This window comes from Argiope bruennichi, chromosome 3 (genome assembly GCF_947563725.1).
Source record: "Argiope bruennichi chromosome 3, qqArgBrue1.1, whole genome shotgun sequence".
In the NCBI taxonomy this organism is placed as follows: domain Eukaryota; kingdom Metazoa; phylum Arthropoda; class Arachnida; order Araneae; family Araneidae; genus Argiope; species Argiope bruennichi.
In genome coordinates, this window is record NC_079153.1 from 144,740,954 (window position 1) to 144,754,652 (window position 13,699).

General features: G+C 28.0%; 1 protein-coding gene across 3 annotated transcripts in view; it reads right to left on the reverse strand.

Moving 5' to 3' along the window:
* LOC129962759 (fibronectin type-III domain-containing protein 3A-like) overlaps nt 1-13,699 on the reverse strand; it is a 62,500-nt gene that overhangs the window by 10,249 nt on the left and 38,552 nt on the right. For all 3 annotated transcript variants that reach the window (XM_056076752.1, XM_056076753.1, XM_056076754.1), the window contains 7 exons: nt 13,039-13,104; nt 12,835-12,947; nt 11,332-11,437; nt 5,061-5,233; nt 2,253-2,441; nt 2,032-2,106; nt 396-655 (listed from right to left, as the gene is read on the reverse strand). In XM_056076752.1, coding sequence (XP_055932727.1) covers nt 396-655; nt 2,032-2,106; nt 2,253-2,441; nt 5,061-5,233; nt 11,332-11,437; nt 12,835-12,947; nt 13,039-13,104 — 982 coding nt within the window. The remainder of the gene's footprint in view (nt 1-395; nt 656-2,031; nt 2,107-2,252; nt 2,442-5,060; nt 5,234-11,331; nt 11,438-12,834; nt 12,948-13,038; nt 13,105-13,699) is intronic.

Here is a 13,699-nt window from a genome sequence, read left to right on the forward strand (position 1 = left end):
TAATTTTTGAGTTTGCTTTGATGGTTAAGCATAAAGGAAAAGTCCATCTTAAAAGACTTAATTAAAAAGCCCAAACAATTAAAATTTCAAACCAGAGAATTTCAGGCACAACAAATTTGGTAACTTCAGATAAGTATTTCATTTTGGGTTAGACTTTCAAAAGAATGATCGGAATTCTATTTTCCAAACTTCCAAGTCACACAAAAGTAAAGAATTTAATGTATGACAATTTATTTAATGTGCACCAGCCCCAACTACATAATAGTTAACACACCTGCAGCTCTTACATACAATAAAATTTAAACTAATTTTGTGAATTCCGAACTCTATTATAATGTAAAAGAGAAAAAGAAACATTTAGCAATAGACAATTCTTTACAACAATAAAAACGTACTTATATGTTGTCTCTGGGACTAAACCTTCAATACAGATTTCTGGATTGTCGCCATCTGTTGTGTGCACGGTTTCTCCGATTTCAATATTGTAGCTAAGAATAGCAGAACCATGGTTATTTGGCTCCTTCCATGACAGAGCAATAGTGGATGCCCCAACAATGGTCTTGATGTTAGCAGTGGATACAACTCCTGGAGATGAGGGTGGAGTTTGACAGGACACACATTCACTGAAAGGACCAGCTCCAGCAGAATTCAAGGCCTAGAAAACAGATAAATGAAATAAGATAGATCAAAGACATTTAACATTTTTAATTAGGCTGGTAAAATAATGGCATTACAAATTACAGAATACTGCTATATAAGGAAGATTCTGCACCACTTCATCGGAACTCATCTCTTCCTGGAACATCATAATGCAACTTTTGAAGTTATGATTTAGAGGTGAAAATCAAATTTAATTACTTTTAAGAGATTATATATATATATATATTAAAAAGGGCTTAAATGAAATACAGATAACTGTAATGAAAAGAAAAGAAGAGGAAAAAAACTTAACAGACGCAAAAAGGAATAAATTCCCAGAACAAAAGATATTTTAATATTTCTGCTTCAGAAATAAACCTTTCTTGAAAAGCTATTTTACAATTTAAGAGTAAAAAAAAAAAAAAAAAAAAAACAGTTTTTTGCCAAAACAAAAGTTTTTCAAGTTTTCCAACAAAAATGTTTTTTGTTGAAAAAAAAATTTGAAATATTTCATGAATTAATTTGAAGTAGTTTCCAATAAAATATTTCAATAATAACGCATAAACTTGTAAGAATTTTTAAAATTTTATGCAAGAGTTTTACACCATTCTACTTTCAAAAATTTCAATTACAAAAAAAAAAAAAAAAAAAAGAATTATAATAATTCCACTCTTTTTCATCTCAATATATAAATTTAATAGAAAATGTTGCATTTCCTGCTTTAAGACCTCCTTTTTATATAAAAATATCAGTTTGATTCCAAACATTAAAGCAAAAAAAAAAAAAAAAAAAAATGCTTATGAAAAAGATATTTGGCAGTAATCACAATTAATTTTTCCATCTTGCTATTAAAAAAAGATTCCAAAATAAACAGCTCATTTATAAAACATTTTATGCATATTTTTATAATTAGATATTGTGAATATTAGCTAAATAGTTGTGAATATTAGCTTAATATTAAATAAGCTTTAAGAAATATTTTATTTTAACCTTACCCTGATGCCTTCCCTTCTATTTTAGATTATCACTACTAGATTATGTGTTTATTAAGTAATGCATGCTACAAATACCAAAATCATTCAAAGCAGACAATACAAAAAGACAAAGCATTCAATATTATTTATTTTATATTGATGTTTTGTTTGCAAAAATAAATCATTGAGAAAAGTTTAAAAATAAAATTAGCTCTCAACACCAGATTTTTTTTCCCTTTCTTTTTGCATTATCCTTCCCAAATGATGAACTAAGCTTTATATCACTTGAAATAATAATAAAAAAAAAATCTTTACATCACTTACTACACACTGACTGTACCATTTTTTTAAAAAAATTATAATGCTTAAAGCACATTAAAAATAACTTAAAATAAAATAATAATAATAATATACATACCTGTACTTGGAAGTGGTAAACAGTGGCAGGAATCAATGATTTCACTTCTGTAGAACACAGTGGTCCTGAATATACCTAAAAAGCATATTGCATGTAATAAAGGAGATATGCACTCATTGGAAAAAACATTAGAGGGAACAAGAAAAAAATTGCTTTAAACAAACAAAATGCTTGATACATTTCTAAATTTTATAAATAAATAAAAACAAATGAATTCTTACCACTTCAAAATCCTTTTCATTACACCTGAACTCCAAACGATATTCAGAAATAATGGCGCCATTGTGAAAAGGTTCCTCCCATACAATGAATACACTATGTGGAGAACGAGGTATAACCTGGCTTATAGTTGGAGAATCGGGAACTCCAGCACCACTTGTCACTTCAAAAGGCTCAGACCATGGCCCATTCTAAAAGAAAACAATTCATCATATAAACACACACATATAAACAAAAAAAATATTTAAAACAAATTGTTTTACATTAGAAATACATAAGCAATAGAGAAAAACAAATCCCAAAATGTAACATTCCATCATTTCAAATATTTGTTAGAATACACACTTATGTTTAAAAAAATTGTAATATATGTTTAATAATTATTATTTTGTAATAGTTCATAAGCAAGGTATTAATAATTTTATATTTCAAGCAGATTACTTCAATTCATCCGGAAAAGAAAAAAGTTCAGCGAGGCCACAACTACATGAAAGATATTATTATAATTCACTTTATAATTAATTCAATGTTGTTGTACTTAAATACTATTAAGAATCTTCAAAACCATGTCTTTTTCTAATTAATAGTTATTTCTTCAATTCACCAGCTGTTTTAACCTCTATAAAATTACTATATCAGAAGGCATTTTTCATTATTCAATTAAGAATTGCATAATATCTCCAGTGAATCTATCATAGCTCTATTTTTAATAATAAAACTGAAAAGATATGAGTATTTTAAAAGCAATAACATGAACAACGGCATATGATTAGACATTCCTGCATATTAACCCTCATTCCACCATTGCTTTACGATTTATTATTTTTCCATTTTTACATCATAATTTATCCACCAAATGAATTCAATGAAAATGATGATCTAAAATAATACTCTCACATTAAAAAGTACATGGTATATTATTCAACAATTCAATTAAAGTAGTTTCCCTTCTACTCCATCCACCAACAAATAATTTCAAATATTGTATTTGAATACTGGAGTTTAGAAAAAGAAATTTTATGATGGCATGAAAAGTACCTAGAACACACACACACACACACACACTGATAATCTAATAGGCAATAGGCAAGCAAAGAATTAAGAAAATAGTGTGTGTGTGTGTGTGTGTGTGTGTGTGTGTGTGTGTGTGTTTCGCTCGCAGCGTATCGACATTTATCCGTCTGACATGTAACATTATTTGATCTTTTAAAGTAGGAATGTCAGGAACATGTCCTTGATACACAATGCCTTTTAAGTGAACCAGAACAGTCTCACAACCAGAAATTGCCAAGATTCAGATCAGTGTTATCAGTTAATGGGTATTATCTTATACAGATAAAATTTCAGGATCTGATGCAATATTTTTTGCACCATCTAGAACGGAATATCTGTTTTTCGTGGTATTGAATGTACACTGCTGGTACCATGCTTATTAGCTTCCGCCTGATCCATAATGGCAATTGCAACTTCTTCAACTTGTTCCTGCATGATACCTTTATGTTTTCGGACTGGTTGCACACCAAGAATTCCTGTTGTTTCGAATCTTTCAACCATTGTTTGCAAGTTAGTTACGGTCATCGGTCCTCTACATAACTATTTTAACCGCCAGTATTCATGAAGAGCAGCACTGGTCTTTTCATCTCGCAGATAAAACAGCTTGACTAATAAGGCGCATTCACGTAGTGACAACGCAATCGACGGGCGAATTCTTGCAAAATGACATAAATTCCCACAATCCTTAATTTTACCTTTGATGTCATGTGACAAAGTACCAATATGAGCAAATTATATAATAAAGTTTTCGATTGCAGCGCCAAGATTTCTCCAATCAACGTTTTTTGGTACTAATTTTTTTCCTTGATAAATCGAAACTGCATACTTTAATGTGTATGGTGACCAAATTTTGTTATATTTCGTCCAGTACATAACACGTTACAGGGCTCCAAACAATTCCTGTTATTTCTAGATCACCCTGTACTTTTCTTGTTTGCATATTTTGGATACAAATATTTACATTCTTTTATTTATTGTTTTTATTCACATATTTTTATTTAACATTTATTTACATTTAGTTTAATTTTGTATGAACCAAATACTCTCAAGAATTTTTTATTCATGAATAGCAAAAAGCTTTACAAACTGTTTCTATAATTTTTATGATAGTTACTTTTTTCAAAAGAGTACTTTAAGAAAAATTATCAAAAAATACACCTTATAACATTATGATATTTGATAAATTACAAATAAATTTTAATTCACAACTAAATTATTTAAATCACAATTTTTAAGGTTCTGCTTTAGCTTCTAAACTACTCTGGATATTACTTTATGTATTACATCTGAAGTTCTTTTGAATGTTGAATATTTATTTCAAACTCTGATTAGTAACGAATTTATTAAATGAAAATTTAAATATATTTAATAATCATTTCCATTTTTATAGAATCTATGACAGCTAAAAATTTTGCTATACAAAATTTGCTGAGGAAAAAGAGAGATAATAAGAAATTCAATTTTTCTTGATTTTTAAAATTATTTTCTGATATCCTTTACTTCTGAGTTGCAAAGAGATCTGGTAATAAAGAATAAAGATTTCAACCTAAGTCTCCACAATTAAGATTAAATAAATTCAAAATTTTATTACCAAGCAAGCAATTTTAATCACACCAGTTTATTTAATGAAAGAACTCATAAAATATTAATAGAATACTGCAGTTTAAACAATTAGTAAAAAGAAAAAGTATCATGTGCATCAGCAAATAAATGTTAAAAAGATAGCATTTCAAATGAAATAATTTTTATATACTAACTCCAATTTTATTATAGGCTCTAACTTTAAACTTGTATCTACGTCCAGGTAATAAGCCGGCAACAACACAATCAGCAATGATTCCTTTATAAGCTATTCTGGAAGTTTCATCAGGATTGATAACTTCTACTTCATAGCCCAAGACATCACTACCACCATCATACTCAGGGTTAGCTGTAAATGTAAATAATACCATAAAAAATATTGTAAATGTAACCTCAGTAAATTATAAATAGAATATCATAGCTTCTTCCAATTTCATTCCTGTATTTCTTTTATCTTAAATAAAGCTATCTATAAAAAAAGTATACAAGAATTTACTAGGAATTATATTTAAGCATATTTGATTCAATGCTATATTTGAATAAAAAATATATTAAATATACAGTATGAATGTTTCAAATAATAGACAAAATATTTTTCACTTTTTTTTTTTTTTTTTTTTCAAATCAAAAGTTTTAAGAATGGGAAACATTGCAAGACCTTGTTTTAATTTTACCATTTAAATTTTTTAATTAAACCTTTTTTCAGGTCTTCCTGCTCTCCAAAATTTAACTTCTTCCTCCAATTTGAATATAAAGCACGCAGAGGCAAACAGGAACAAAATTGGATCAAATCTCACAATATGTTTTTTAAGAAAATGTTTTAGTTTTTGTATAGATCTTGTCTGCATTTATAAAAGTATATAGGACTCAGCAATACTTATATATACATAATAAACTCATTTGATTTGTACTTTAAAATTTTTTTTCTCTAATTCAAATGACAAAATCATATTAGTTTTCAATTTTTTTCTATACCTATGAAAAGAAACAAAGGAAATTTACTAAAAGGCAAATATTGAAAAAGTTATTCTCTCAAAAACATTACTATCAATAAAACATGAAACAAAAATTCAATTTTCATAATGGATGGATTCCTATTCAATGTGTTGTTAAAATCTAGAGTAATTGGAAAAATTTCTGTATTTGTTACAGTAAATCTCATTCTCAACAGTGCATACAAAGTGCAACTTTTTTCTAAAGATTGCTTCAAAAAACTTATTTAATTCTGATCTTTCTGACATGTATATATCCTAGTGCTCTTCTGTTTCCAAGAATGTGAATCTGTGTTGGTGTGTGTCAATAAATCCTTAAGAGAAGTATTGAAATTATATATGCTTAAAATTTTAAAACTCTTTGACAAAGTGTATCAAAGTTTTTTTTTTTTTAACTTTTACTTTTATTTCAAAAGAAAAGAAGTGTGAATAAAATGAAATCAAGCAATTGAAAGCAATAATTTAATTTTAAAAAATTTGAACACTTAAATGTTTTAAATTTTTAATTCCATGCATTTTGTATGTCACATTTATACCAAATTCTGTAAATTTTAAAAGTTTAATATATCGTTGATGAAACAATATTTAATTCTTTCAGCATCATACTAGAAGGTCATCAAGAACATACTACACATATTTTAATGTGCGATTGGTAACAACGTAGGTTCAGTTTATATGGCTGGCTTATTATTTAGGACATATACTATCTCTAGAAAGTTTCAAATGCATTTTAATATGTTTCTTTCCATTTATAAGATTTGACATCTAGGTGAATTAGTGGATAATCAACACAATGAATTCTAATAAGATGCTTTCTATGGCTTATTAAGAGTGTCAAAGGGTTCGAGACTCTGTGATTTCCTTTTAGCATTGACATGAGACATTGTGATAGTATTTGCTTTGAGATATGATCCAGAAAAAAATATGAAAGGATTTTTCCTAATCTGTGTATGCCATAACTTATACAAAACTTATTTGTTTTTAAAAAAAAGTCACTATAAGTTAAAATTTCTATCATGTTCAAATTTATAATATTATGAATGTAGCAATAAATTGTCTTTCTTTAGAATCAAAGAAAAAATCATTAAATCCCTACATTATATTTAATAAAGTTCTGTGAGCAAAAAAATGTAACAATTGTGATAAAGGTTTTGTACATTTCATAATTAATAAGTCCATTTCAATTTCAATTATTTTTTATGAAGTTCTGAGCTAATTGAATTTTTATGGAATAAATTATTCTTGCCAATAAATTTCCATATATAATTACTAGTAATTTCTTTAAAAAATTGTAATTTGCTTTTGCTGCTATTGAATGTTCTTGAGGATAATAATTTCAATGGATGTCTCAATTTGACATTTTTAATATGGTTTTGAAAATGTGAAAGAAAAGAAAGAAAATATGTTAAAAAGTGGGAAATAAATTTTTAAAAAAATCATAAATAAAGAAAATTTAATCCATCATAAAATGATTGTTTTGAAATTTATACATATATTTTGTTAAGTCAACCATACCAGAGTTTCAATATATTCCCTTCCTAGAAGAAATAAAGAAAACCTTGCTACTTATATTCAGGGGTGTTTGTGGGACCCCAAAAAATCCCCTGAAACTTTTACGGACTTACTACCGGCATTTTGGAGTTTCGAGAAGGAGGGGGGGGGGGGAGAAATGAAAAATTACAATTATGAAGTATTGAATGACCTAATTATAAAAGTTCAATGAATTACTTTTTTTGCAAAATTAATAACCATAAATTTTCAAACATATAAACTACTACATTTTATGCAAATATTTTAAATTACCTGAATTAATTCTTTTAAAAAAAATTATCTAATTTCTGCTGCTTTTTTTTTATTTTCTGATGTGGTGAACTTCATAATTGCAGGAAGGTTGACTTTTATTTTCCTCATTTACAGTTGAAGAAATTTCCTCGAGAACTGCACATGCAGAGGTAGAAGCAGTTTGCTTTCCTGCTAATGTAAAAGGTTTTTCAGAGACTTTTATAGGTGACTCATCTGAAATACATGTTTTTAAGTCCTCTTGATATGTTTTCCAACTTCTGTTCATATTCAGTAAGAGATCTTTGTGAATTGGATCAGTCATTGGATTTTTTGAGCCATATTTTTCACATGAGGTTTCTTTAGAAGCCATTAAATCATATTTAATAGTCTGCACTGCATCTAGGGAATCAATCTTAAGAGAGGTTCTATAGTCAGTGACAAGTGTATCCATTAAGTTGAATGCACTTTCCACTAATGGGCCATGGAAGCAGCTAAGGCAGGCTTTGACCAATTTAGCCAATGTAGGATACTTATAATCATTTGTGAAATCATCTTTTAAATTAAAAACTTTAGACCAATATTTATCAATTGTACACTTGACTTGATTTCCACTTTCATCAGATGTGTAGAGCATTTCTTTGGTGATATCAATATCACTCTGGTATAACCTTATTTCAGCTTCTACTTTTGACTTTTCATTATCACTAAAAATATGGGACATAAAAGATGATAATTTTTCAAAAGCTAATATTGTACTGGTTTTACCTCTTAGCTCCGGATCTAATGCTGTAAAACTAATTATATATGAATTTTTAAGGGGTAATTTCTGTTTCATATGCTGAAATTTCTAAATGAAATTCTCTTGCGTACATAAATAAAAAAATATTTCAATAAGCGAAACGAAAAATTTACACGTGCATCAATAAATGAAACGAAAATTTTACACAGCGGAGAAAAAAAAGTTGCGAAGCGATCAATGACAAATAGCTAATACGGCGAAAAATCCCCCTTCTCTACTTATTGGCGCCACGCCAGTAGAGATAAGACCTTTGAACCCAGAGTCACGTTATCGCACATCTGGTCGAACGAAGTCTCCCACTTTTTTTTCTGCCGCGCCTACTTGCCGAAAAGAATCCAGAAGAGAATGTCCGAGAACCGGGGGAATGAGTCATAACTCGCAATAAGGAAAGAACAAAAAAGAAGTTTTTTCCCCCTTTTCACGCATTATCACTGCCTTTGGAGAAAGAAAGGAAAAGTTTTCACCACACACACTGACCTTGCGTTTTCTGCTTTCAAAGCAAACAAAATTACCCAGATCAAAATAAATAATTCATTATTATTCCTACTTCCTTTTGAACGACGATCCCCGGAAATTCCGGGGATCGAAGTTCAAAATCCCCGGAATTCCGGGGTTTCCCCGGAGCACAAACACCCCTGTATATTAACATTGTGCAAGGATTTGCATACTGATATTATCATTCAGCAATCCGGATTTCAATGCAGTGTAACAGCCTTTTCAAGTAGTATTCCTAGAAATCCCCTGATTAGAAGTCACTCATAATAAATGTAAGAAGTAAAATTAGATTTCAAAAGCAGTAATTGGTGCCTATCTCAAATATAGTTAATCATCCATAATACAGAAAAGGGATTTTTTTAAAAATCCTGCTCACATTCTTATCAGAAAACTAATGCGATTTTACTGGATATTACTAGTCCCACTTAGCTCACTTTTAAATGTTTGAGACATAGAATAAACAATCCAGAGGATTAATGTTAGAAACATTGGTTCATTTATATTTTTTATCATCCATTTTCATGCTATTTCAGATAAATACACATGATAAAAAGTAATATTTTTCTCTTTAAAAAAATCATGATAATATTTTAAGATGTTTATCAAGTAAGTTGATATATTTGGAATATTTCAAAATTAATATTTTTCCTAATCTTTTTATTTTTTAAGAAATTTAATTAATTGTACAGGGTTGACATTTGAGAATACTACTAAAGCATGGCAAATTATTTTATATTTAGAGACCAGACAAATTAAAAAAAGAATGCTACCTTTCTTAGGTTTATGACTAATAGTCTTTACACCTAAAACTATCACATGGAATAAGAATGAATTGCAGAAGGACTCTACCAAATTTTTTAAAAAGCAAAATCAATTACTTTTATTCTTTTGATCAAAATACTAAAACCCTCAATGTGATTTTTTTTCCTCCCTCACTGGAGAAATATAATGTGGGTGAACTCAGATTTGATTATTCAAAAAATTATCATTTATCATTGTACACAACAAGCTTCCAATTTAAAGAGAATTAAAACTTACAACAAATTTCTTCCTCCCCTTCCCACAACCACCATCACTATTCCTTGCAAAAAATTTCTATCAGAAGCATGCAATTTCTTTGGGCTTTATTATTTGTGTACACAGATATATTTTGATGCACATTTGCCATGTTATGACATTGAAGCATAATTTATTTTAATACAATTTTAAGCAAAAAAAAAAATTCCATCTTTTCTATTTTTGATTTCCATATTTTTTTAGGTTGTGAATGAACATAATGCCACTTCTAATATTGATATTCCTCGTCAAATGTTACAAATAAAAAGCAAATTTCATTCTTCATTACAATATGAAAAAGCAACTCTCCCCCTTCATTTGGATAGTACTCTAAAAAAACTTACATTGAACTTGATATTATAATTGCCACTAAATTTGCATGCCACAATCCTTGCAAACAGTTTTTTGAGTTTAAGGTGATCTCTTATTTCATTAATGATAGTACCAATTCGAATGAAAATTTCCAATATAAATCAACATGCTGACCTTATTTGGTGAATTCATAAACAGAACAGAGCACAAACATTCATCAATAATGTTATTTATTTGGCCATCTTACTCTTTATCATGGATATTTTCTCTTCTCTCATTTGGCCCGTATGGCACAGAAATTATTGTCCAATGACCTATCATATGGTACTTTTACTTCATGATAAATTTCACTCAGTCGTACAATTTTTACATTTAGAAGTTCAATGATAGATCATTTCACAATCTGTAAACTTTTTTTTAGTTATTTTCTTTATATACCAAAACTACAGTAACTGTTAGAACATGATGTAATTCAATAAAAGCTGGCAGACGAATCCTAAAACTGTTAGACTTTTACTAGTGCACCTACCACTATCACAATGATATATACGAATTGGTCAAATAGGTTTTAATTTCAAATGGTCTTTATGAAATATTCTGATGACCTTCCAGTTTTGAAAAAAATTAAATTTTCCAAATATATTGAAAATTCTTCATATATTAATTATCCTTGCTATCCAGGAAGGTGAAGTGTATTTCTATATAAGTTTAAATTAAATTATTTTTATTACTAAGACCCTTTAAATGGATATTTAAAAAATGATAGCTCACAAGTGTCAATAAATAAAAGGTAAAAAAATTATCAAGAAAACAATATATAGTCATAAAATTGACAGCACTTCTATTTTAAAATTCTCTTCACAATTAAAAATGTTTATGCATAAATAATAACTAATGAGGAAAGAAAATATTAAAAGAAATGCATTGCTATGCATTTGCTCAACTGGAGAAAAATATAATTAACCATGCATTTTGATATGATATAGATACAGGCTTAAGTTTTGTACCTACCCCATTTCAAATGTATAGAAAGAGCTTTAGGTTTTCCATGCAACTTTGGTGGTTCACATTTCCCAGGTATTACCGGCATAGTAACAACACTGCCTATCTCTGAGAACTGTAGAAATTAAAACATAATTTAGCATTTAATAAAAAATAACTAAACACAGCAGCAAAAATTTTCAAATTTCATGGGGCTTGAGTGTGTTTATTTATTATCCAAATGATTACTTGATAATATTTAAATAAAGTGTTTCTAAGAATGGAGGTAAAAGATCATAAGGAGAACAATAGGAATTCAAATTTTTCTCTCTTTTCTTAAGATTTAAAACTATTTCTAAGCATAAATACCTATATTCTTTGTATGGAAATACAATTTTACACATTTTTCCTTAATTCATCTCGTTATCTATAACACAGACTAATTTATAAATTATTCTATCTATATTTCTCATGAAACAAATATATTTAATTCATCTGCATTTCTATGCATATTAGATATTTTTATGCAATTTAATATTGTTTTTTTAAATGAAGAAAAAAATATCCCTGCCTTCATAAGAATAAAATTTACTGATAATTATAAATATCTATATAATTGATATGAAAAAAAAAAAAAAGAAGACATTCCTATCTAATGGATCTTACAGCTTGAAAGTTTATATACCTCTCCTGGACCTTACTAAAAATTCTGCATTCAAAAAATTATAATAACTTAATTCCTTCTTTATCATAATTTTCTTGATTTAATCCCTTCATCTTCTTTAAAATATATTGCAAATTACTTAAAATTCTGTACTGGTTCTGTAAAACAGATTTTAATAATCATTCACTTGTATTTATTTCCAAAAAGCTCTTTAATCAAAGTATTTTGATTCTCATGTTTAAATAACAATTAGATAAAATCATACGATGTTTAGTTTCTTTAGTTATATTAACATCCTGTTATAAAGCAACACCAGGGCTATTTTGGGAAGGACCTTGTAATTTTGAACCGCAGTCAGATGATGAGGACAACACCTGATTTGGCACACACACCCTCTCCACTCCACTCCACACCACACCACACCACACCAGTGGAAACGCAAGATCTTAGCAGTACGACATCTGTATTACTCTTCAATAAAATACTGACAAGGTCTTGGAGTAAGTTTTTAAAAGCAGACACAAGAGAGATTATGGGTAATAATTCCATTTCTTACTAGAATTAAAATTTTTACATTATCCAGTTTGAAGAAAAAATTTTTTATCTATCAAATGTTGTAATATTTTTAAAGTTTATTTATTTATTTAATTTTACATTTTGAAAGACTAGACTGAAAGTTAAATTAACTTAAATTTTATGTTTAAAGTTTCCTTCATATGTTTTTATAATAATATAAAGTAAGAAATTATTTCCAAAAATTAAATGACAATGGACTTTCAATATTTTATGAAACTGATGTTTTACTTTAGCAGCAAAGATAATATCTCAAGACAATAATGACTCATAAATTAAGTGGGAAAATAACTCACCTCACTAGTGCCACCAAGAGTGCTGCATTGAACTCTAAAAGAATATGACTTTCCAGGTTGAAGATTTTCACACTGGAATTCTAAATCCTCACCACAGTATATAGAAATAAATCCTTAATAGAAAAAAAAGTATGGCAATTAAGTAAAAGGATATGAAGAAAATGCAAAAGATATTTCAAGCAATTTTTAATAGAAGTCAATTACCATCACCAGAATCCATTTCCAGATTGTATTCGGTAACAGGACACCCACCATCTTCTTTAGGAGGCTCTAAAAATGAAAATATATATCAAACATTGCATTATTATTATATTTGTAATCCAACTTTTAAGAAAAATATGGCAATATTTTAAAAAGAAGTTTAATATTATAATATTAATGAAATTGTAAATGTCATTAAAAATATATTTAATTTTGCAAAAAATTCTGCTCAAGAATTCATTGCTAAACAATTTCATGTAATATTTTTAAAAGTCACATTACCAATTAAAAGATAGAAATAACATGAAAAATAACTATCAACTTAATTATAAACTCACTAAATTTATACAAAATATATAATTTAATATTTCTAAGAAATCTGTCTTTGACTAGGAAATTGATAAACTCCATGAAAATAGCATCCCCCCCCCCTCTTTCTGGTGAAAGTACAACATAGAATATGTATTGTTTTGTTTTGTTTTTCACACTTGTTTATTCCCTGCCAAAATAACATATTTTACTAATGCAAAATTTACTGAAGATCTATTTATTATGCATTCCAACATTTTTAAAATAAGCTAAGAGCAATCATGCTGGAAAAGCACGATTGTCGAATACTGATTATTGAATATTGATTTTGTGGAATATAAGTATTTTAATAATT